The sequence below is a fragment of the Typopeltis vanoorti genome, chromosome 9, assembly GCF_054136105.1.
Source record: "Typopeltis vanoorti isolate ZY-2024b chromosome 9, IOZ_Tvanoo_1.0, whole genome shotgun sequence".
In the NCBI taxonomy this organism is placed as follows: domain Eukaryota; kingdom Metazoa; phylum Arthropoda; class Arachnida; order Uropygi; family Thelyphonidae; genus Typopeltis; species Typopeltis vanoorti.
In genome coordinates, this window is record NC_143557.1 from 98551753 (window position 1) to 98577101 (window position 25349).

Consider the following 25349-nt stretch of genomic DNA (forward strand, 5'->3'; position numbering starts at 1 on the left):
TGCTTAAACATCCCGGGTTTCAAGATCTTCCACAATCAATACTGTTTTATTTGAACCATAGGCCCACCTTTATGCTATTCCTTGATGGAATAATCTAGTCACCTTCAGCACTACCAAAATACAGTCCTTTCTTTTTATCATGCAAAAGAAGGATTTCAGTTCATCTTCCCTTATTCTTTAATACACAAATTGCCAGACAAGATCTCTGCTCTTGGACTCTAACAACCTTTCTCTAGTTTTTCCTGACACAAATGCATCACATTATTTGCTTCCTCACCTTCTAAAAAACTATATCTTTTTCTGCTCCAAATGCCACTTTTCCACCCACCCATTTACTCACTCTATACAAATCTGCCCAACCTTACCTTAGAATATTATTCTCATGTTTGGGTAATGCATCAAGGACTTAACATTTCTTGATGGTGTGTAGAAGAGGGTGGTCCAGCTGATCTGTGATCCTCTTCCACTCATTTCACCTACCGTCTCACAGACTGTTAATTTCAGCTTTGTTTCTTCTACAAGTAGTGCTTCACTAAACTGCCATCTATCATTCCTCTCCTTTCCACTTAGCTTATTGAAACATGAGTAGCAGATGCCCACTCACAGAGTACTTCTTATTTTGTTTGGAGAATACTTCTCGCAAATTATACTCCAAACAACTACATCTTCATCTTTTCAAGAAAAATCAGTGTATTCCTGCTCTTATAACTCTTGCTTACACAATGCATCATTAAAGACAACAGCTATGTATGAAGAAAAGTGCTGGGATGAAGCCACCACCACCAGGCAAAACAAGTAAAGAGAGGCCTAAACAATGACTGGACAGCTTGAGAGGGGACCTCCAAGTGGGAATCAAAGGTCTTTGAGCTCTTTATTTTTCATGCTCTAGGATGTGTTGACAGAGAAGATGGTAAGAACTGAACCCAGGACAATGATGTGATGATTTGCACAAAGTCTGAGCAGGAAGAAGGAGGAAGACTTGAACAGCATAGGAAAGCTTTGGAAAATAGTGGCTTGAGGATTAATAAAATAAGACAAAGTACATGTCTTGTAGTGAAGGAGCAGAGAGCATAACATTACAAGGCCATAAACATGCCACAAGTGTTTAGGTTCACATACCCAGGATCATGTGTCCAATATGATGGATACCTGGATTCAGAACTCAAGGAAAGTGCTGGAGATGAGGCTATCAGCAAAACAAGTAAGGAGAGGCCTAAATAATGGCTGGACAGCTTGAGAGAGGACCTCCAAGACCTCAGACTGGAGTAGAGAATGGCCTTAGCACTGAATGGAGATGGTTGATATGTTCAGTGACCCTGTTTGAGTGGGAATGAAGCTGAAGAAGATGATCTTGTGGTTTGAAAGTGTTTAATGATCTATTATAATATCTCATAATCCTCAACTTGTTCATTTGTAGCATTAGCACCACACAGTATGATGATAATATTTTCTGGGTAAAATTGTTCAACATTATAATATGCATAATTTGCTTTCAGGCTGTAGTAGTTGAAAATCCTACATGCTTCTGATTTGATACATTAATGTTCTATGTCGTCAGCTCAATCCTCATGACTTTAATTTTGTGTTGTATGTATATTGTACATAAAATTTGTCAAACTTTTACAATAAAATATAGATGTTATTCATCTAATCTTTATCCTGGCTTTCTGCAGTGTTTGAAATGCTAACTATTCAAGGCTACAGCCACTTAATTCCTGCTGGCACTGTCACTAATATGGTTAGTCAGCAAGAAGATTGCCATATGTGGGGAAGTAAAAATATTCAAAAAGTTTTTACAGGTTAGTTCCTTGATTGTATACTAAATTCATTATAATTAATACTATTGTGTAATGGTTTGAAAGAATAAATAATCTTTGTATTATTGTATTTTTATTTAAGCATAAATAAATATTGTATCACATAATAATAGTCTGCACAGTTAGTCTAGGGGCTGTGCGCTTCGCAACCATATGCCTGGGGAAGGAATGTCCTAGGTTCGATTCGCGTCGATGATGTGAGGAGCTGAAGGATCTTCCTCAGCTATAGCCAAGTTAGCCGGCCTTAGGCATGGACAGTAGGATTTTTTCCCCAGTTTATCCTGAGATTTTTCATCCCACAAAGCAGGCAAACCAGCCTTGAGAACTCAACACTACAGACATAGGATGCACCGGGGCATAGGGCTTGACCACCTTATCCTGTGAACGGTTTGAGGTCCGATGATTAATAAACCCTCGACACCGCAAGGTAAAAGAGGAAAAGGAAGATAAGATAAGATATAATAATAGAAAATGAAATATATTTTACTTTGTATTATTGGATTAAAATACTATTCTCTTTTTCTGTCCTTATGACATGAAACAGTTACTGAGTATGGAAAGAGATCTATTTTACACTTATTTCCATAAAAGCCTACACACTTACCTAACATTGTGACCTTGACCAATTCACTTTAACTCGGTTACAACAAATTTATCTAGTTGACATGCAAATGGCTAAAGCACAGGAAGGCATGCCTGAATAAATTTACTCAAACCAGCCAAGAATGTGAATAGCAAAGCTATTCATATTCTTGGCTGGTTTGAAACTCGCTCCATTCTTGGAGTGAGTTTCTTTTCTACTAGAAATAATACCCGCTGAACATGTTTGTAAACAAGGAGAGAAACATAACACAGATCATTAATGAGAAGTGTAGAGATTGTTTAATATTATGATGTGTTCTTGTTCCAGTTCTCTAAACCATATGTCCCTATCCCAAGCAAGGTAGAGAATATTATCTTTTTTATAAACCTTTTGGTCTATAAAGCTCCCACCCTCCTAAACACTACTCTTGTATAATAGAAAGGTCTTACCCTCCTTCTAGTCATTTGGAATTTGTGTGGGCGTGTGTGTGTGTGTGGAGTAAAAGTTAAATAATTATATTAAGTGTGCTAATTATCTTGCACATTGTTTTAGCATCTGTGCTGATACTCCATGTAGTTCTTTTCTAGTTTTGCAAAACATCCAGAGCACCATTTTCACTGAGTATACCTGGTAAGGTCAATAATTTCACCATTACTGTTGTATCCATCACTTTCTATTTCTCTCAAAGGAACTCTAGGATCCTTTGATGTATTTAGCTAATTTTTTTAATTATCTGATATTGTCTTTCTTATCATGGCTTATTAGTCTCCTAACTTATGATTTCTACCTCTTGACTGTTTTTTATACTAATTTTTTATACTTTTCTTGCTTCATAATTTTTCTCATCCACTTACCTTCCCTACACTATATCTTTCTAACTCTGGGAATGTCTGGTATAGCTTCCTTCAGACACTCCCTGGTTTCTTCTTGTGTGCTGACTGACACTTTTGCCTTGTGATTTCTCATGCCAGAAATATATGCTTGCTGTTTTAGTTTATTATAATAAACAAAAATATCGAACTAAAAAAATTACTTTTTTTTAGTTCGATGTGTATCTTTTTTTAACTAAACTTCCACATGCTTATCCACATCCACAAGTCAGAACTGCATGATCTCTCACCAGCTGGAGACATGGTAACCACATTAATAGAGCTATTAGAAGTTATCATCGAATTCATCATTTACAGCATGAATTCCTTTATATGCTTCCTAATCAGAATTACCTAGTTATGCCTCAGTAATTCTTATAATTAATAATTAACGTTGGTGGGGTTTTTAGTTTCATTTGTGTTGTTTTTTATGGCTTTTTGATTTTTGTGGGAGAATTTTTGGGATTTGCAGTAAAGTAATATATCTTTGAGCTGTGATCCATTATACGTAGTGAGAAAGAAATAAAAAAGGAAGTGGGATATGTAGTCATCACGTAGTTTGCAGGTGACACTTGCAAACATACCATCCACACAGAAGGAACCCAATCACCTGTCCATATGTGGCCTCAACAGTTTCCCTCCCCTGCAACTCACTGTGCTTGATCTCATCAAATCATGAACTGGCAAAATAAATAGCTACAGGATTTGATGCTAGCTGATCAGGAAGCCTCAAAATTCATTATGCCTAACCAGCAGCCAGCCTGTGGAACCATTTTACTGCTGTACCCTAGAATGGGGAGGGTCTGGGCCTCCTACAGTATGAGCATGTCATTGAGGGTATCACTCACTGCATGTGGGAAGGATGGGGGGGGGGACAAACTAGGAGCCTTGCTGTAGTGACCAAACATGGCTGTTGTGCCTTTTCAGACTGTTAAATAAGCAAGGTGGTGGTGGTTTCACACCAGATAGTGAAATATATATCAATCCCTATAGATATTCTCAAACATCATGCTCACTGTGGGATTCGAACCCACAGCCTATTGATTAAAGAGCATGTATGCTATCCAACCAGCCCAGCCTAGTTTTTATTTGGGTGGGATAAAAACTATTTATGTGAATATTTTTTATTCCACCCACAAAAGGTTGTTGGCTTATAGTACATTAGTACTGTGAGTGCTAAAAGTTAGATAATCCAGAAACCCAGCTCTGGAGACCAAATTTGAAACTTTTTCAATAAAAATTTAACAACAATTACAAAACGTTGAGGTTTGTGATAGGATTCAAGCTCAGCCTATTGGTTTGGAGAGCAAGTATTCTAACTACTCAGCCAACCATGCGAGGCAGTGCTTCATGCCACTGAAGGTAATCATTGTTTTTTAACTTTTCATAACATGCATCAGTTATTTTTAAATTATGATTATTACGTGACACCTCCAGGTAGTCCAAAGACTCATTGAGGGAGAACACCTACCCTACATCTCTCTGTCTCCACCAACTACAACTAACCGCAATTACACCAATGCCAGCTACCACCTGCCACCACCACTAGTATTTTCACAGACAATCACAGATGTCCATGCCCACAGTGGGATTTGAACCTGCTGTGGGCATGGACGTATGTGATTGTCTCAGCCAACCAGGCCGGCAATTATGATACCGTTAGTAATTTTATGTAATCAAGATAAGATACCATTAGTAATCAAGGATAATAAAGAATCTATACAAGAAATCTGAAAGTGCAGTACGAGTGGAGGATACCTTAATCAACTGGTTCCACACAGAGAGTGGAGTAAGACAGGGATTTTGGACGACTTAATAAAATATGGAAGTCAAGAGACATCAAGCAAGTAACAAAAGTAAGAATCTATGAGACAATGGTCCTCCCAATACTCCTCTATGGAAGTGAATGCTGGAATCTCAAAAAGGCTGAAGAGAAAAAATTATTAATTAATCCAGCAAAGAAGTATCTCTGCTGGATAGACTAAGAAACGAAGACATAAGGAAACGACTAAAACAAGAAATAACAATAATAGACAAAATTCAAAAAAGAAGACTACGATGGTTTGGCCATGTGACCAGAATGGGAACAGAAAGATTATCAACTAAAGCCCTGAATACAACGATGGAAAGTAAAAGATTCAAAGGGCAGCCCAGAATTAGATGGAATAGACAGAATAAAAGAGGACCTGAAAACCAAATCACAAGAGACACCAAATTGGACAGAATTGTTCAGACTGTCCAGGGACAGACAGAAGTGGAAAGAGTTCATTCGGGCTCATCATCATCCACATAGACCATGGAAGAGAGTAGAAGAAGTAATCTTATAGTTATAGACTCTACTGACAGATTGGAAGTTGTCATAGGAGAGAGAGAGTGAATAAATAATAGCAAAAGAAGTACTGTCAAACAAATTATTTCAGTGTATAATATACAGAATGAATCAGAAAAAAAATTTTATATTTTGAGGACTTATAGCAGAGGTCTTTATTTTTAATTTAAAAAAATAATAAATAAAAAAGAAGCTTCACATGAACTATTAAATGTGACTGTCTTCAGAGGTAAAAATAAGAATAAACAGCCACACCTGTAAACTGTTTATTCATATTTACAGTAGGGTCTCAAAAATTGTCTTCTTCTTCATTGCAAATACAGAACACAGCATGTTCTTGTACTGCATGCATTGCTCATACATAATCTTGAAACAAGCTAAAAGTTGCTTTTTTTTTTCCCATTGCATATGTTGTTGTTTCACTGCATGCATGTGTTTTATGCCAAATTCGGTATGTTCTCCATGTTTTCTGATGTCATTATAGTGTATCATTATGATTTTATTAGAGACTGTCACTAAACACCAGGAATATTCTTTAAATTATTTAATTTTAGAAATTCAAGTCAATGTGGTTTTTCAGCAAAGCTTTCCAGAAATTATGAAGGAGTCGGAACATTTCCTCTAATTTATCTGAGCAAATTGAATCGGATAAGGCTGATTGAGATAACATTAATACAGCAGTGTTCTTATTTGAGTATGTTAAGGATTTTGACATATCATAGTGTTCCACAAATGAAAGTATGACTACTATTCTGTGAAGGTTTCTATCCATACCATATATAGCATGTTTAACCAGATTTGGAGGGTTCATGTCCAGTAGCATCATGCTATGTCTTGTTTTGTAACAAAGCTCATTTAACCAGCAACAGTGGTAAGTTTGCAGTTCACATATATAGTCAGAAATGACTCCCCGTGTTACTGAAAGGTATTTTTCACATTTCTTCACTGTTTGTGTATGGTATAGTATCCTTCACAATAATTTCCTTTCACATTTATTTTTGAAGGCTATCAAGGTAATATTTCTTTATGATCTACATGATGAATTGTGCAGTAAAAAGTATGTTGGGTGATATACCTTTTGATTGCGCAACACTTCTATGTATTTCCAACATGATTGTGTTCTTCCACATTGCTCCTTTGCAGTGAGAAAACATAGCTATTATAATTCCTAGCTGGTAGATTAGTTATGGTAGTCCACAAAATTGGTCACCCAAGTCTCCAGACAAAAGCATTAGCTTGACATGAATTGCTCAGTTGCATTTTGGATATTGTTTCCATTATACAGGATGGTCCTAATTTTTTTTTTTTTTATTCATATGGAGATTCCTCCCTTTTCTCCGCCATCCCTATTGGCGAGTTGAGCCCCCTCATGGGGGGTTAAGTATTTATGGCTGTAGATCCATGTGTGTTCACAGGGCCGGTTTGCCTACTTGCGGGATGAAAAACCCCCAGATAAACTGTGGGGAAAACCCTGCTCTCCACGCCCAAGACCGACTAACTTGGTTATGGCTGAGGAAGATCCTTAAGCTCCTCACGTCGGTGACAGGAATCGAACCCAGGACACTCCTTCCCCAGGCATATGGTTGCGAAGCGCAAAGCCACTAGGCTAACCGCATGGACAGGATGGTCCTAATGAACTAATACAAGCTATATGTCATACACAAATGACTTATATTGTGTGTTAAGGTAAAGGTGGTATTTTTGAGAACCCATTATAACCCTCCCACAGTATTAAATAGGCTATACAATCTTCCATGGATGGATTCACATTTAAAAATAAATAAATTCTTGAATAGTCTGTATATTCTTATTTTTTATCCTCGAAAAGTTCGTAGTCATTTTTTTAAATTAATTGCCATACTCTGTAAATGTAGTATCAGACACATGTGAAATGATTTTACTCAGAAAAGACCTCTGTCGTGAGCTCCCAAATTTATGCAGATTTCTCCTGACCCTATAAAGAAATACATTCAAAACATACTGCCATCAAAAAGCAGTTCTAGAATTTTTTTTTTCTTGGTTACAAAGTAAATTATACTTAACAAGAAATTCTTACTTTTATCCCTGTGTGAGGCTACTTAATATAGAGGCAGACGACCTCAAATCAAATTGTCCTAGTATCCCATAATTCACAGCACACTTCCTTTTCGACATATATATTGCCATGTATTATGGAAAGGGATACCCAGACTAGTTTTGACCTTTATTGAGGTCTCATCAGTGATACCTCAATAAAAGTCAAATGGCTGGAAATATCTCAAGCTGCCATAATCAACACTTTCTTATTTCACATGAGAAGGATCACACTTCACTTCTTCCCATCTTTTCACTATTATTTCAGTATTTGATAATACTGAAATAATACTCCATGTAATTCCAGTCTCTTCCTGGGCTGACTTATGCTTCTAACATTTCATAAGCACACCCCACATGCATAGCTGCCTCTGCCTCCAAGAAAACTTTTTTTTTCCACAATTGGACATTACTTCTTGTTTGTATGACTTTTAGCTATATAAAATCTCACATTTTACCTACCTTAGAGTATTGTTCTTGCATATGAGGCGATGAGATGACCAGAAATTTACCTGCAAAATCTTATTATTAATTTCAAAATAAGTTTTGCTGAATTGTTGATTTAATGAAAGACAATACTGATAGGATCATGATAAATTATTTTTAATTATATCCAATATTTCATGAGGTTACATAAACATCTTCAGGGTTCAGAGGAATGTCATTATTGAAAACAAATGATTATAATCATTCATAGTTACTATCTCTCCATTTTATACGATTATGACTTCTAAGTGTTGAAATAAGGTAGTTGAGAAAATTAGTGTCCTAACTCCACTCTGTGCCGTCTTGTTTGTTGGGTTGGTTGAATGCTATGCTGGAGCAGTTAGTCTCTCCTAGATTTTTGACAGCTTTTAGCAACAATATTTTTGCAGATTAAATGTATTCATGAGTACTGTGGCTGATTGAATGAATAGCTTCTGACTCAATCTATTTTTTGTGTAGTGAGGTGAATTTTATTTTTAACAGTGTGAAGGATTTGCAAAGCATGGTTCACCTTATTTGACTTGCTGTGTTTTTTTATTATTATTTGAACCCTATTTACAAAAGGTTGTGAACATTAATATTTGAAATGTGGGTGGACCAAGGATTAAATAATATAAAAATATTGCTCTAGAATATGGAACTTTGTTTCTTCTTCTTCTACTTCTTAAGTAGCTTCTGTAATTTGCTGATCCTCTTAATGTGTCCTGCCAGCTTGCACTTTAAGGTCTTCCATGAGTGCTCCTTTGGTTCACATTAACTTCAGTACCTCTTCATTAATTTTTTTTTTTCCCTCCTCCTAAGAAATCTTCATTGTTCTCATATAGCACTATATCTCAAAGACCTGCAATTTTCTGATTATGGATTTTGTATATGTCCATAATCTGTTAATTTATTCCAAAGGTTATTAGTAATTTATTATTCTAAAATGCTTCTTTTGCCTTAGCTATTCTTGATTTTATTTCCGTAACTGTGTTCCACTTTCTGTAGTCATGATTCCTAAGTAATTATAAGCCTTTACATTTTGAAAATCCCGTTGATACTCTTAAATTTGTGTTTTGTTGCCTGTTTTTTGCTTATTACCATATGCTTGGTTTTAGCTGTATTTAATACTAAGCTATAATTCTGACTCTTTTTGATTAGTATTTCAGACATGTTTTGTAACTCTGTTTTTGATTTTGCTATGAACACCAAATCATGAGCAAATCTAATGTTAATTCTATTGCTATTTATTTTTATTCTCATTTCAATTTCTTCATATTCTTTTGTTATCATTTCACTGTATATATTGAAAAGTATAGGGGATATTATACAATATTATACACTATTGTCTAACTCCTCTTTTGATATCTATTAATTAAAGATGCCAAGGAATTTTATTCTTGGTTTAACCTTTTAGAGGTGCTTAAGGGTCAAAGCTGTATAACTGAGAGGGGATCTCCACATAGCCTTTAAAGGAATGTGGAGAACTGACTAGGGCTTCTGACCTAATGTCCAATCCTCACCTTCTTGTGGTGCACCCTGTTAGGTATCAACCCAGAACAAATGAGGATGGGCTGGAAATTTGGGATTTAGCTGACCAAATTGTATTCTTATTGGCTTAAACCAAAATACAAAATGATGGTACAACATGACAGAATTTCATGACAGCTGGGGCGTCGCCCGGTTAAACAAGGCCCCCATTATTTTCGCCAGGGAACCAGAGAAAACAGCGAAAAGTCAGCTACTGGAACAAATCTGAAAACGCACCCCAACTCAACATCACCAGAGTTAAAGATCAGTACTATCAACATAAGAAGCCTGAATGGCAAAGAAATGGAGCTAGCTGAGGAATTAGATGAGTACCAGATCGACATAATAGGGGTGACTGAAACAAAAAAGACAAACTAGTGAGATCTTTCTGATCAATAAATACAAAATGTTATATTTAGGCAATAACATTCAAGGAAAAGAAGGAGTAGCCATAGTATTCAACACTAAATACGAGGCTAATCTTCTTGAATGGCAGTCTCAAGTAGAGTGATGTTGGTAAATATCAGAATGGGGAACTGGACAATGAGACTTATTTGTGCCTATGGTCCCACAGAAGGTTTTACTAAGGTAGAAGTGGAGGAATTTTTTGAGGCTTTAGAGAAAGCAACTGACACAATGAAAAAGGAAAAGTTGGTCATTGTTGGGGTAGCAGAGTAGGAAATGATTGTCAGACATACAAAGATATTTTGGGAAAATTTGGAGAAAAGAGCAAAGCTAATAATCATGGCAAATACCTGTTGGATTTCTGCTCAGGACATGGGCTAGTTATTACTAACACCATGTTCCAACATAAAAATGTGCACAAATTCACATGGAGAGAAGAGACAAGGAATAAGAAAAGTCTCATTGACTATGTCAGGGTGTTCAACCCATTGACCGGTCGAACGCAGAGCGATTTTTGGTCGATCTCTTGTGTATTCCTCCTTACTTACAAATTTAATTAAAACTGAAAACATAATATTTTATTTATCATTATTTTGTATTATTTTTAATTCACTTTAAGTGTATTGCTATTGTTTATTTATTTTTTGTTAAAATTGTCAAATCGGTAATTTTCTTATAAGTCCGGGTAAATGAATTAATTTGGATCAGTCTAAGTCAAACAGCGAGTGAAGTGAATGCGATTATAAGCAAAGTGTAAAAACTTGGTTGTAGCTTAAATATTCCAAAGCACATTACATCAATTTTTTACTTAGGTTAAGTCCCATGTGAATATTGTAAAAAAATAAACTTTGTTTGTCTCAGTATAGTTTGTATTAGATGTTTTTGTAAATAACTCTTTTGAAGCTAACTGTATGTACTGCTTTAATAAGAATATGTTAGAGTGTTTAAAAACAAAGGCAATGTTTTTGTCGCCGAAGCTGTACATAGCGGCATTAGAAAGATTGTTATTGAAACTTGTATGTATGAGAAAGGCTTGCAGGCTCTAAGTGTAAACATCTCCGAAGTCAGTCAGAAAGAGTTCAAACAACTTTCCGATGGCCGGCAACTTACAATCAAAAGAAAGCGGAGGAGAACAAATGGTATGCCGAACTTGGAACTTAAGATGAAAGACTCATACCGATTCTTTGGGGGTTGCCAAACTTCATGCGAGGTCTCAGAGGATGCCTAATAAAAAGGGACTGAAGCAAGCAGAAGGGGTCCCGGTTCCAGAATTGCTGTCAGAGAGGAGGCCACCCGGTCCAGAGTCACCGTCAGAGAGATTGCCCGGATCCATGTTGCTTGAGAGAGACTACTTCTAGGCCGCAGACAAGGTTTTAAATTGCCGAAAGGAAGAGTTGCAATTGCCAGAGAAAAGTTTCCAGGCCAGGTGATATTGCTCAGTTAATGGTATTTATTCGCATGGTATTTCAAGATTATTCAAGTAAAGAAAAACTTTTGAAAATTATACCATTATTGGGAAGGACTAGGGGAGAAGACATTTTTTCAGCATTTGATGAATTTGTGAAACAACACAAACTTCCGCTTTTTAAACTTGTGTCTATTACTACTGATGGTGCTCCTGCAATGATAGGTAATAAATCAGGCTTCATTTCATTATGTAAAAATGATGACAAATATCCAGATTTTTTAACAATCCTTATAAAAACCGTTATCTTCTTTTCACTTGATAGAATTGTTAGTGATTCTTTCTATGTTTGCCTGAAACTTTGGTTTTTCTGTGGAGATTAAAATTTCATTTTTTTCTTATTACCATTTCACTTTTGCTATTGTAATTTTTAATCTGATTATTGTGTTTATAAGATTAAAAATTATATAGGTCTATAAGTTTTATTTTTACATGTTTTGTGTTTATCCAGATTCCACTGTTTGTTCTGACATTCAAAGATTAATATAATTGTGGGTGTGTGCGTGCGTGCGTGCGCGTGCGCGATATATTTATTAGTGAGGGTGAGAAATTTCTGGTTGAAAGGAAGAATGATGGATGGATGGATGGATGAATGAATGAGAGAGAGAGAGAGAGAGAGAGAGAGTGTGTCCCAAAATTGTTCAAAAATTGTTCTGTAAAAGTACCAAACATCTGAGTTGTGTCAAAAATGAGTTAGCAGTGTGGTTGCAAATGATAGTGGCAAAGGATGCAAAAATGTAATTGTTAGAGAATGAGTTTGAAGAAGATAGTGGAGAGGAGAATTGTGAGGTGGCAGTGATGAAAGAAATAGCATGCTCATGCAGAGTGTTTCATAGGGCAAAGATGAGCTTGAGTGACTGATAAATATGAGTCAGTTCATGGCTGTGTTGAAGACATCAGCTATATCTTCTCTTTCCCACTCCTTCCCCCATTTCATGAGAGAGAGAACATATACATAATTGATGACTTGCACTTGGATTGGGGAAAGAAAAACTAGTGCTGTTGGGGGGGGGGGGTGCAAGTGAGCATGTATGCAGTCATTCTTCAGTAGAGTGTGAGGAAGATCGATTGCTGAACATGGTTTTTCAGGTCTCAAATATGAATGGGCAATCATTAAAAGATGCAAGTCTGCCTGTTGGCCAAAAGGGATATTTATATCGTTGTACAATAATGCAGAAGCATCAAGAGGAGGAATTTTGGGCATTGGTTAGTTCATCTTGGCAAAAAATTATTACATTAGTGACACTTGGTTGAGGATATAGTTAAGGGCAGGATTCAAGAGAAGGGGGGGGGGGAATATTGCTAATGATAGCAAAATTGGTCAACAGCAGTAGAGGTTCAGTAGAAATCAATACATTTGAAGCCATCTACTATGAGAAAGGTTGACGGATTAAAAATATATTACTATTAGACAGGTATCTCCATGCACTTAGAAGACTCATCACAGAAGATCCATTATTCACACAATACAGCATGGCCCATATCATGAAAGAGTTTAAAATATGAAAACTCAAAATTAATGCTAAAAATTTGCACGTTCTGTATATCATTATAACAAAAAAAAGGGATAAAAATAATAAACAAGTTATTAAATGTTTAAACCCCTTCATGAGTTATGGGCCATCCTGTACTCATACTTCTCCTTAGTCATTCACTGACAAAGCACTCACAACCACATTTGGCAATCCGTTCCACCCATTTACCACTCTCCAACCAAAAAAGCATGTCTTAGCACCCTTGCTAACCATGCTATTACAGTTCTCTTCTTCCATGGGTGACCTCTCATTTTCTCCCTGCGATATACATAGTATGTAGTACATAGTACATGTATGAAGCCCTTCAGTGTTAATCCTATAAAAGCCCTTTAATACCTTAAATGCTTCTATCATACCTCTTTTCATCTATCAGCTAATTTTTGAAGCCTACAGACCATCAGTCTATTCTCATAGGGAGCAATCCATAGTTATTCCACAGATATTTGTCACTTGTCTCTGAATCCGCCTCCACACTTCCTCATCACACACAGAATCCCCATGTCCAGATCTAATTAGAGTACTCCAGACGTGGGCTTATTAAAGCTTTATATAGTGGAATAATAACTTCTCTATCTCTGCTTGTTAGCATGTTCTTCAACGACCACTTAATTTGATGTACCATTTTTGGTTACCTTCACAATATGTCCTCTAAACTTCAACTCCTTATCCACAACCACCTCCAGGTGCCTGGCTTCATCAGTTTCCTGTAATTTGGTTCCATCAGTTATAGTATACAGCTTGTGACACTTACACATTCTCCAGTTTTGTTCTCATTCCATACATCTCTCGTTCTAAAGTGCACACATTTTGCATATGCTGCAATGAACGAAATCACACCTTAACATCACCCATTATTGTTTTGCACATTGGTGCCATCATACACGATACAGCATACAATAAAATAAAAATAGAACCTTTACTATATAGAATTATTGCTAAACACTTTCAAAAAAAGAACTTGATTTTCAGCACTAAAAATAATCACATAACAACTTCCGTCCTCTTGCATAAACACTAACAGTGTCTTTCTGCTGTAAGCCATGAGATGCAAAGCAAAGAGTCAGGTAGTATGCATCGGCAAATTAACTAAATGAACACAGGAGAAAGTAAAATGTTATGTGGGATTTCAAATATGGACACATAGATTGAAAAGCAGAAAGGATATAGTGGATGAGAAGAAATGAAATTTATGCAGCTACTGAGAGACTGGTTATTCAGTCTGTATTAATATATATTATGTTATTCAGCCTGTATTAATAACATTGGGAAGGATTTGACAGATGACATACAACTATTTGCTGATGATGCAAAGAGAGGCAGGGTAATGAGGAATGCGGTTGATATAAGTGCTTGCAGAATGATTTGAATAGACTAGAATTGTCGGAGTAGAAATTATTATTATTATTATCATCTGAGACCTCCAGGGAGTCGAGGACTCATCAAGGGAGGCTATAAATCACCCAAACCCGCTGTCATACCTTCTCTTAAATTCATTCACACTAGATACACTTACTACTCCTAAAAGCAAATTATTCCACTCACTCACTCACTGCTCTCTCTGGGAGAAAAAACCAAGCTCTTACCACTTTATTGACTGTGAACAAACTTATTCCATGGATGCCCCTGTGTTCTCTTCCCACCTTCCATATAACGAAAAATTTCATCAGATGATATTCTATAACACCCATTCAAAAATAGACCTCTATGATATCAACCCTCTTTCTCCTGTTAACCAGAGTCTGCAATCCACATATTTGCAATCTGTCCTCATAATTTAAATCCCATAATCCAAATATAATCTGTGTAACTCTTCTTTGTACCCTTTCCACAGCTTCTTTATCCCCTTGGAACCCGGAAGGCCAAATCTGCACACAATAATTCAGGTGTGGTCTTATCAAAGCCTTATAAAGAGGCAAAATGACTTCCCTATCCTTACATGTAAAGGTTTGCTTCAACATCACAATTATCCTCTGAATTGTATTTGTAACTTTTGCTAAGTGACCTTTGAACTTCAAGTTCATATCCACCATTATACCAAGATCCCTTGCCTCCTCGGTTTCTTGTAGCATAATCCCATAATATAATATGCTGCTGGAACTCTAATCATGCCCAAGTCAAAAAAACTGATATGTCTAATTACCAACCTATCAGTATCTCTGGTGTGGTAATGAAGATTTTAGAGAAGTTGGTAAGAACTCACATACAGAAATTGGTAGACGAACATGCTACACTCTGCAAGGAGCAGCATGGGTTTAATAAAGGACAGTCATGTTTTAGCAATTTGCTCATATTTTATGACAATGTTGCAGCTGAGTTGGATAAAGGGAATGGATACACTATGATAACGTTGGATTTTTCTAAGACGTTTGATAGGATAGGACACCACTTGAAAGGTTGTTGCATAAACTGGTGAATATGGGATTGGAACATAAACTCTTGACTTGGATCAGGAGGATGGTTGATAGACATATCAAAAAGTGGAATCTGCCAGATTTAAGGTGACCAGTGGTGTACCTCAGGGTTTAGTCCTTGAGCCATTGTTCAATCTATAAATTAATGACATCAGGCAGGGTGTAATGGGAAAAATACCATACATTTGCAGCATTTCCATGTTCTGATGAGTGTGGAAAGTTCGTGTCGCATCAGGATAGGAATAAAGGAACGACTGGAAAAAATACTGTACATTTGCAGCATTCCCGTGTCACATCAGATGTGCAATTGTTTGCTGATGATGCATAGATAAACAGGGCAATCAGGGATGCTACTGATATTTAGCACTTACAAAATGATTTGAATAGGCTGGAAATTTGGGGCAAATGAAAATTGCTGTCAGTTTAATTTTACACTTACATTAAACTGATAGCCATTTTCATTTGCCCCAAATTTCCAGCCTATTCAAATCATTTTGTAAGTGCTGAATATCAGTAGCATCCCTGATTGCCCTGTTTATCTATGCATCATCGGCAAACAATTGCACATCTGATGTGACACGGAAATGCTGCAAATGTACAGTATTTTTTCTAGTCGTTCCTTTATTCCTATCCTGATGCGACACGAACTTTCCACACTCATCAGAACATGGAAATGCTGCAAATGTATGGTATTTTTTCCATTACACCCTGCCTGATGTCATTAATTTATAGATTGAACAATGGCTCAAGGACTGAACCCTGAGGTACACCACTGGTCACCTTAAATCTGGCAGATTCCACTTTTTGATATGTCTATCAACCATCCTCCTGATCCAAGTCGAGAGTTTATGTTCCAATCCCATATTCACCAGTTTATGCAACAGCCTTTCGTGTGGTTATCCTATCCTATCAAACGTCTTAAAAAAATCCAACGTTATCATAGTGTATCCATTCCCTTTATCCAACTCAGCTGCAACATTGTCATAAAATATGAGCAAATTGCTAAAACATGACCTTCCTTTATTAAACCCATGCTGCTCCTTGCAGAGTGTAGCATGTTTGTCTACCAATTTCTATATGTGAGTTCTTACCAACTTCTCTAAAATCTTCACTACCACACCAGAGATACTGATAGGTTGGTAATTAGACATATCAGTTTTTGCACCACCCTTGTACAATGGAACTATCATACATTCCTTCCATTCCTGTGGTATTATTCCTGAGCTGAGACTCAAGTTATACAAACATGTGAAATTGCCTAGCAATTTCAGCTGAACATCCTTTTAGCTGATATTCCATCTATCCCCATAGACAAATTTTTATTCAGGTTATGCAACAGCTCTTCAACCTCATTTTCACGAACCTCTAACTCTTCATCCAGTGTAACAGTAGCATTGTGCACCATGTTACATATACATGGTTGTATCTTAGCAAAGTGAGCACTCATTAACTGAACAATCTCATTAGCTTCCAACACTCAAGTACCATCTGCATTCAATAAAGTTATTCTTTCACATTCATTCTTTCTTTTGCTTGCAGCATAATGATAAAATTCTTTTGGATTGTCTTTAGCTTGCATGGCCAATTTCTTTTCATACTCTGATTTAGCTTTGTGCACAATATTATGCACAAAATTGTAGTGCACTTTGTGCACTACAATTACTTTTCTTGAGCTTTATATATTTCATAACTCCTCCCACTCTTATTCTCATGATATTCTTTCCACATCATCATCTTCTTGTGGATCTCTTGCTTAATAAGGTTGCACATCCATTTCACTCCCAACCTATTTATTCTTTGAACAATAGGGATACATTCAGATACTGCCTCGTTTAAGATTTTTTCAAAGATTTCCATGCATTGCTGACATTTTTCCCATTCAGTAATTGATAACATGGGACCAGAGATAGTATTCTTCTAAGTTGATTGTAATTTCCTGCTTTGTAGTTCAGCATGTAACCTGTTTTAATTGGAACATCAATACAATTAGATACTTCCCAAGAAAGCACAGCAAGATCATTGTCACCAATTGGTGGTAAAATAGCCATATTCTTAACAGAGACCCCCTTCTGACGCTATGAGCAAATCCAGCACTCTTTGACCTTGAGTTCCTTCTTTCACATGCTGCTCGCAACAATTCAGTTAATTCCTCTTCTTTCTTATTACGAGATTTCTCTTCTACCCAATCAATGTTTGGAAAATTAAAGTCACCCATAATGATCACTCGTTTGGTACTCGTAAGGCTAAATTGACAACGCATTTATTCATCCCCTGCAACTGAGCTGCCAGGTCTGTAGCAACACCCCACCATATATTTCATTCTGTTATCCTCCACTTCATAGCAGATATACTCAAACTCACCGCTACATGGGACATTGCTACCATCATTGCTTTCTTGTGTTTCTACCTTTTTACTAATTATATATTGGGTTTTATCCTTTATCCAAGTGTTAGCAAACAAAGTTTGCGCCTGAAGTACTTTCAGGACTGGGACAACTCGTGGTAGAGGTGGTATAAGTTCTCATCACTTGCCTTAGTATCTCCCATAATGCAAAGCACATCTCCTTGTGGACATGTATAATGCTATGCATTAAGGAAAGGGCCACTATCCAGACTGGTTTCAACCTTTATTGAGGTCTCATCAGTGGGAGCCAGACCCAGAGATGGTGATACTAAGGTGGAAGTAATGGAGAAGTCATGTTTACCTATACGAGTTGCCAAATGGTGTCACACCCTATTATTAAAATTCTCTGGATTAGAGATAAGTTTATGGAAGTTTTTTCACTTGGCTATGCTATTGTCTCTACCCTAACTGGACTTAAGTCATCTGATGTCATTAATAGTACTCCTCTTCCTCTCCTTGCAAATACAACTCATCATTCCTAAAAATAGTATACCCAATACAGTCACTCTTACCATATCTGATTCTGATAGCCAGGTTTCACTAATGCCAACAATCTTAGGCCATATTGTATTTAATAAAGCAACAAACTCAATCCCTTTGTTTCTGATGCTCCTAACATTTGTGCATGGACATAATAAATTACCACTTAGCTATTCTTATAATTAGATATGCAGTCTATTTGGTCTTGTTCTAGAACTTTCTGTTTTCCCTCCCCAGACATTCTTAAATGGTCCGAACCCAAAGCATATTTTTCCACCTCTTCACCACATACATAACCATGTTCGATGACATTCATATCTTTATCATGTTTGCATACCCTAGTTGAATTTTCACACACATTTTTCCTATTCCTCCCTTGATGATCAAGTTTCTCTGACTCTCTGCATTAGGTCTCATATCAAGAAGTAATTTCTCCAGGCTCCTGATGCCAAATGAATTCAAGTGCAAGCCATCCCTCTTATACAAGTCTTTTCTGCCATTAAACACGCTCCATCTAAAAACTCGCATCCATTTCTTCTACACAGCCTGCACGTGAAATCATTTGCTATCATCGCCCTCCTTCTTAACTCAGTATTGTCATATCTGGATAGTAATCCTACAATTTTTACTCTCTCACATTTCTTTCTAGCTTCTTCCAACAAACCTTTCATATCTTCTCTCATACTATATTTGTCACTACATAAATTATTAGCACCTACCAGAACTACCATCTCTTTTATTTTTTGGTTTTCAATTATGTTTGTCATATTTTTAATTTTCACCCACAGGAAACTAGAAGTGGTGACTCCCTCAGCAAGTGCAAATTTTAAGATTGAGTTACCATACTATATCACCTCTTTTTTCTTAGATTTTAACTGACTTACCTTGTTATTAATGTTATGATTACTAAGTTTAGTACTTTCCTGCCTGTTCTTGTTCTGATCCTTTTTCTTATCCTGTCTAAGTTTAGTCAGATGTTTTTCTAATTCTCTGGACGATTTTTTAATAACTTCTTTTAATTGAGATATTTCTAATGTCAGCTTACCCTAAAATAAATTATCATCATCATTGTAGTAGTACTTTTGTTCATCTGGATGAATGCTCTCCTCAGTAGTAACAACTTGAACTTTAGATATTGCCTTGTTGTGACAAGTTTTCTGCACCATTCTTAAGAGTAGTAAAAACTAATAATATGTCATCAATTATGTTATACAATGCTATAGTACAATTTTATATTAAAAAAATACAATAATATACTAAAAATACGCAATTAAATCTAAGAAAACACTTAATAAATCAACAAAAATCACATCTTTCAGGAGCTTTCTAACAGCACATCTATTCACCAGATAGCCTTGAACACAAAATTCCTCAACAATGACAAAAACCTCGACACTGAATCCAATGCCATATTATATTAGTGGGATTATGCTAGAAGAAATTGATCAGGCTAAGGATCTTGGAGTTTTAGTAGATAGCAAGTTGAAGTTCAAGGGCCATATAGCAAAGATTGCAAATACAACTCGGAGGATAATTTCAATGCTGAAACAAACTTTGACATGTAAAGATAAGGATGTCATTTTGCCTCTTTACAAGGCCTAGTCCAGGACCTCCCTTGGATTATTGTGTGCAGGTCTGGTCTCCTGGTTTCTGTGTTGATTCTGATACTGTGAAAAGAGAGAGAGAGAGTGTGTGCAAAGGAGAGTATTAAAAATGATTTCAGGATTGTGGAACACTGATTATGAAGACAGATTGATAATTTTTAGACTGCAGACACTAGCTAACAGGAGAATGAGGGATAAACGGGTCATACAGGATTTCATCTCATGAAATTTTTCATTTTATGGAGGGCAGGGAAAGGACGAGAGAGCATTCTTGGAAGCTGAGAATGAATGCTATCAAGAAAGGGGTGAGATCTAGATTTTTTTCTCAGAGTGGTATGTGATTGGAATGGATTGCCGTTGGATGGTGTGGTGCAAGTAGTGTGAATGAATTCACACTAATATGACAGAACAAATACAACAGCTGATGCATGTAGTATGTGCCTCCCTCAAGTGTCTGCCTCCTTGGAGGTCTTATAATAATAATAATTACCTAAAAGTATGTAATAATGGAACCTGGGAGTGGAGTGTTGATCTGATGATTGCATCAGATGATGTAGAATTTTCAATTCAGAAATGATATATATATGGAACTGGTTGGAAATATCTGGGTTCATAGGAAACTAGAAATATTTTAGGGCTTTTCAACTAAAGATGGATTAATCAGTCTCATATGGAGATGCTAGTGTTCATATTTTGAGAAAGGGGAGAAAACCCCAGGCAAAGAGCATGTGCACACACAAACATTGCAAGATAGACTAGAAACACAGGACTATATCTTTTCATTATTAAAATTAGCTCTTTATTAAAAAAAAGTATTTGAACAAAGATCATATAAGCAATAGATCATGGGATCTATTGCTTAAAAAGGAAGACAGAATTGGATCTTAGTTGTGATTAAGTTTTTATTTGTGGTTATGTCATAATAAAAATGATACTAGAGAATTTCTTTAAGAATGAAGTTCAATTTTTTTCTGTATATTTACTTTATACTATTATTTTATTATTATTTTGAATTGAAAATTAAGATATTATGTTATATCTTAGTTTTGAATTCAAAAATTTTGTTGCTTAGTTTTCACTTCATATTCACACATATATACACCTATTAAAAAAAAAAACCAAGTGCAATAAATATATAATTAGTTTATCAATACTTGCCACTAAATATTTAAAATATGAATTGAATATTAAACATTATTTTTCCATAGGGGAATGTGGCGTAGTGAAGGCAGGTCTGAGTCACATAGCTATTCCAAAGGGATGGCAATGGGGAGGAACAGTAAGTGATAATTGTCCTCTCTGGACAGAAGTGTATACCCAAGAGGATACCATAATCACAGATTCTCCTGTCATTAATGGTATTCGTAAAGTGTCTACAATTCCTGAAGATGAAGATGCAGAACAAAGTGAAAGTGCTGCTAGCATTGAAGACAGCATAATAGATGGAAAACAGAAGCCTAAATGGACTGAAAGCCTGAGTAGAAAGCTTAAACAGAAAAATGGTATTGTTGTTGATGTAAAAAGTGGGAGCAAAGAAAATGGGTTATAAACTCTTATAAATATCTTTTAGGAACTGTGAACCGAACTTTATTTTTTCCAACTGTGTACAAGTGATTTCAGGGTTCTTGCTTTCTTCCAAGTAAAAGTAATAGATATTTCTCGAGTTTCAATGGTGTGTTAATTTTATTTCATCAGTTTTTATAACATATACAACATTTTGTTTCCCAAGCATACTTTGTACATTTTGTTATCAGTCCTTCAAGGTGGGAGGGAGCATCGTTTGTATTTTTCAGTTTTGAGAAACTTTGTATTCAAAAGGTACCCCTCTTGTATTTAATATTTCTTAAATTTTAATCTCATTAAATATTTCCATCAAAACTGTAGATATTCTAATGTCATATCTAACATCCAACTGTGAAATCTGAATTTCTTGTTTTTGTTTTTTGAAAATGCTCTATTTACCATTGTTGTGGTATATTTTTCTGTATATAATACTGTATAAAGCATTATTTGATGTGTAAAATAAAATAATATATTAACAAGATTATGAAATAGTACTGTAAGTGTATCCATATCAGTTGCATTGCCAGAATTAGGTTCTCCTTTAATTTGGAAGGTTTTGCAGATCTCTACACAATATATTGTTTCATAGGGACACATGAATTTTGATTGAAAGTTTTACTGTAGTAAAGTGTAATATATTACTTGAAAGAATGATAAAAGATTATGGCTGTCCAAATAATGCCTTCCTTGTGATATAAGTATAGAGATATGTATATTATGTATATTTAGCTCTAAAGAACTGAAACAGTGCTGCAGTCCTACTTGAAAATAGAAACTATTTTGCATTGTACCATCCTTTTTTAGGGATTAGCATGTTCATAATGCAGATATTAGTCATCTGTAAGATGTTTTTATGATTTATTTTTTATATCAATGTCTGTTTTAATTCTGAGACAGACTATATCATATATCCCAACCAAATGAACATGTTAACATTTTCAGGTGCAGGATTAAACCAACTATCTTAAGTTATTCAAATGTGTCTAATGTTATTATGAAGAGCTTATAAGTTTGAAAGTCACATGTTATGTCCATCCTTATTTCTACTTTCAGAATTACAAGTTAATTTATTGTGCACAATCATACTACATTTGACAACCAAGGATGGTAAATAAATAAGAACATTAGTTTAGATATTATAAGATTGCATATCAGTTATGGTGCAAAATTGTCTAGCTGCCTGTGAAAATATCTGAAATTTATAATTTTGTGCCTTAGTTTTATTTTTGTATTAAAGAATTTTCATACTTTGATGTAAATTTTATAAAGTAGATACAACAACAGCTAAAAAGGGAGAAAAAAAAGTAAAACACACTAGAGGTGTAATGATTGGAATTAACAGCTTTGAAGCTTATTAATATGAGGGTTATTCAAGTGAAAAGTGGAAATAAAGTATAAAACATCTTATTCATCTGTATACAGATTTCCTATACCTGTTTGAGAAGGTCTCAACATGAAGTTGTTAACACATTTTTGCTTTTAAATGGGGAAGTCTGTGTCATACCTCATCAGAATTATGCCGTCTTCCTTTCATGACTTTCTAGAGGGTGAAAATGTAAAAATCACCCAGGGAGACATCATATTGTAAGAAGCATGTTTCAAGTACTTTTAGCCATACCTGTTATATTTTTGTATTATGCTTTGCAATTAAGTTCTGAATGGAATTGACCTCATGCATTAATGCTGTTATTACTGCAAAAGAACTTGTCAATATCTAGTTAATGACCAAGTATGTGGCTATTTCTCTGACTGAGTGATGAGAACACAGTCATCACTCAGTCACTAACCTAGATATGAGTCATTCACTTCTTCTTTGAATAACCCTTATAGGTAATAAATAAAATTAGTTATATTAATTCTTTGAATTTCTCCGATTACATTCCCATTATTCAGATAAATGCAAAACTGTTAACATCTAATGACTCTTTCATAGGCCAGATCTCAGTAGTAAATATCCTGGGATATTCATTTGCTTTTATACAGTTGTCACTATTTGATGTATTCTTCAATATATGCTTTGCATATATTGAAGAATTACATGTGGCATATTTGGTAATTTTTCTACAGAATTTTTATTACTGTATGAGATACTAAGATGAGATTCTTAGCACGAACTATGCAGGTAAGTTTCATATCATTCCAATTGCCTGCAGTTTGGGCTATTAGTTTGTTTTACTGAAGCGAAATGACAGCTGTGGACTTCTGCTGAAAGAAGAGCCTGCTTCTCCTTATAACATCTGTTAAGAATCTCAGCATTTCACGTGCAATGAAATTAAATGAATTTATTGCTAGTTATGACTCTGTTGAATTTAAGTAATAATAAAAATCTGCATTTTTTGTTTCCTCAGTTTTAAACAAGTATTATATAGAAGTGATTTCTAAGAGCAAATAAATATAACAGGTTCTGAAAATAAAAAATTATTTTGTTAATACCATGCTTATCATCATTAATCTACATGATGTAGAATATTTAACATATAGAAAACTTATTGGAAAAAAGAAAGAATGAAAACAGTGCTTTAAAATATGTATTAAAAGTGATCTTCAGTTAATACAGAAGGTATTAACTGAATGTGAAATTTTTTCACTTCTTAAGAAACAACACTCTGAAATCATGGCCAGAGATTTTTCATAAGTGAAATATTATTTCAAATGAAAACAAACGTTTCTAATTTGCAAATATCTCACATTTGGTAAATGTATGTTTACCACTTTTGTGAAGGTATTCATTGAGAGAATACTCTTATATGACATGTGGAGTAAAATATATATTGCAAGTTGATAGTCAGATAATGATAGCTCCACACCTTATTTGTATATTATGGTTATAGAAAATTCGTTAGTTACTTCGTTTCAGAGTATTTAATTTAGAATTTCTTTGAAAAATCTAATTTGTTCTGGAACTATTTAAAAAACCTGTTCTGTTTTAATAAGTTGGAAGACTGTTGTGTAAATAAACTTAAGAAATTTGTATTGTGTGTATTGCTGCAAGATTTTGCTGGACACTCTAGTTAGAAGCATATGTCAGTTTTGAGTTACAAAACTAAGCATATTTTAAAAACTTGAATTATTAGAAACAAATAGAAAATTTCCAAAAGTTATTGATTAATCATTCAAAAAAAAAACATACCCATGAAAGCTAAAGGTTGGTTGTGTAGTATGCACAATAGATGGCACATTTAAACATTGTTACTCATTTGTAACCAACCTTGGTGAGATTTATTAAATCCTTATGCACTACCCATAATGTGGGAGTTGCAAATATGCATCACATATTGCCAGACATAGTATGAATTCTATGGTTGACTTTGAAATGTGGAGTTTAAAACATTTGATTCAGTTAAAACATCTGCAACACTAAAAGCACTTGAAGCCCAGGGAACTGAAAAACCATATATTGAAACACTAAAACATATTTACAATAATGCAACTTCTGTAATTAAATTGTATAAAAACAGCGACTAATTTGGGAGATATAGACACCATATCTCCCAAATTATTTACAGCTGCACTAGAGGAAGTCTTTAGAAGTCTTCATTGAGAAACAAAAGGAATAAACATAAATGGAGAAAGGCTGCATCATCTGAAATTTGCAGATGATATTGTCCTAATAGCAGATAATCTTGAAGATCTGGAAGAAAGGCTAAATCAGCTAAATGAAGCCTCCAAAGTAATTGGATTAAAAATAATAGAGAGAAAAAACAAAAATAATGATGAATAAATATATAAACCATAGAACCGTCAAAGTTGAAAATCATGAAATAGAACAAGTTACTTCATATGTATATGAAGTAGCTTATGGGAAAATGAGAGACA

The 25349-nt window shown here is 35.2% G+C and overlaps 1 protein-coding gene across 2 annotated transcripts in view; it reads left to right on the forward strand.

Annotated features, from left to right (window-relative positions):
* Nucleotides 1-24506, forward strand: part of LOC150103287 (endonuclease/exonuclease/phosphatase family domain-containing protein 1-like) — a 112153-nt gene extending 87647 nt beyond the window's left edge. For both annotated transcript variants that reach the window (XM_090398039.1, XM_090398038.1), the window contains exons 8-9: nucleotides 1674-1799; nucleotides 21179-24506. In XM_090398039.1, the coding sequence (XP_090254165.1) occupies nucleotides 1674-1799; nucleotides 21179-21519 (467 nt within the window). In that variant the 3' untranslated portion in view covers nucleotides 21520-24506. The remainder of the gene's footprint in view (nucleotides 1-1673; nucleotides 1800-21178) is intronic.
* The last annotated feature ends 843 nt before the right edge of the window (nucleotides 24507-25349 follow it).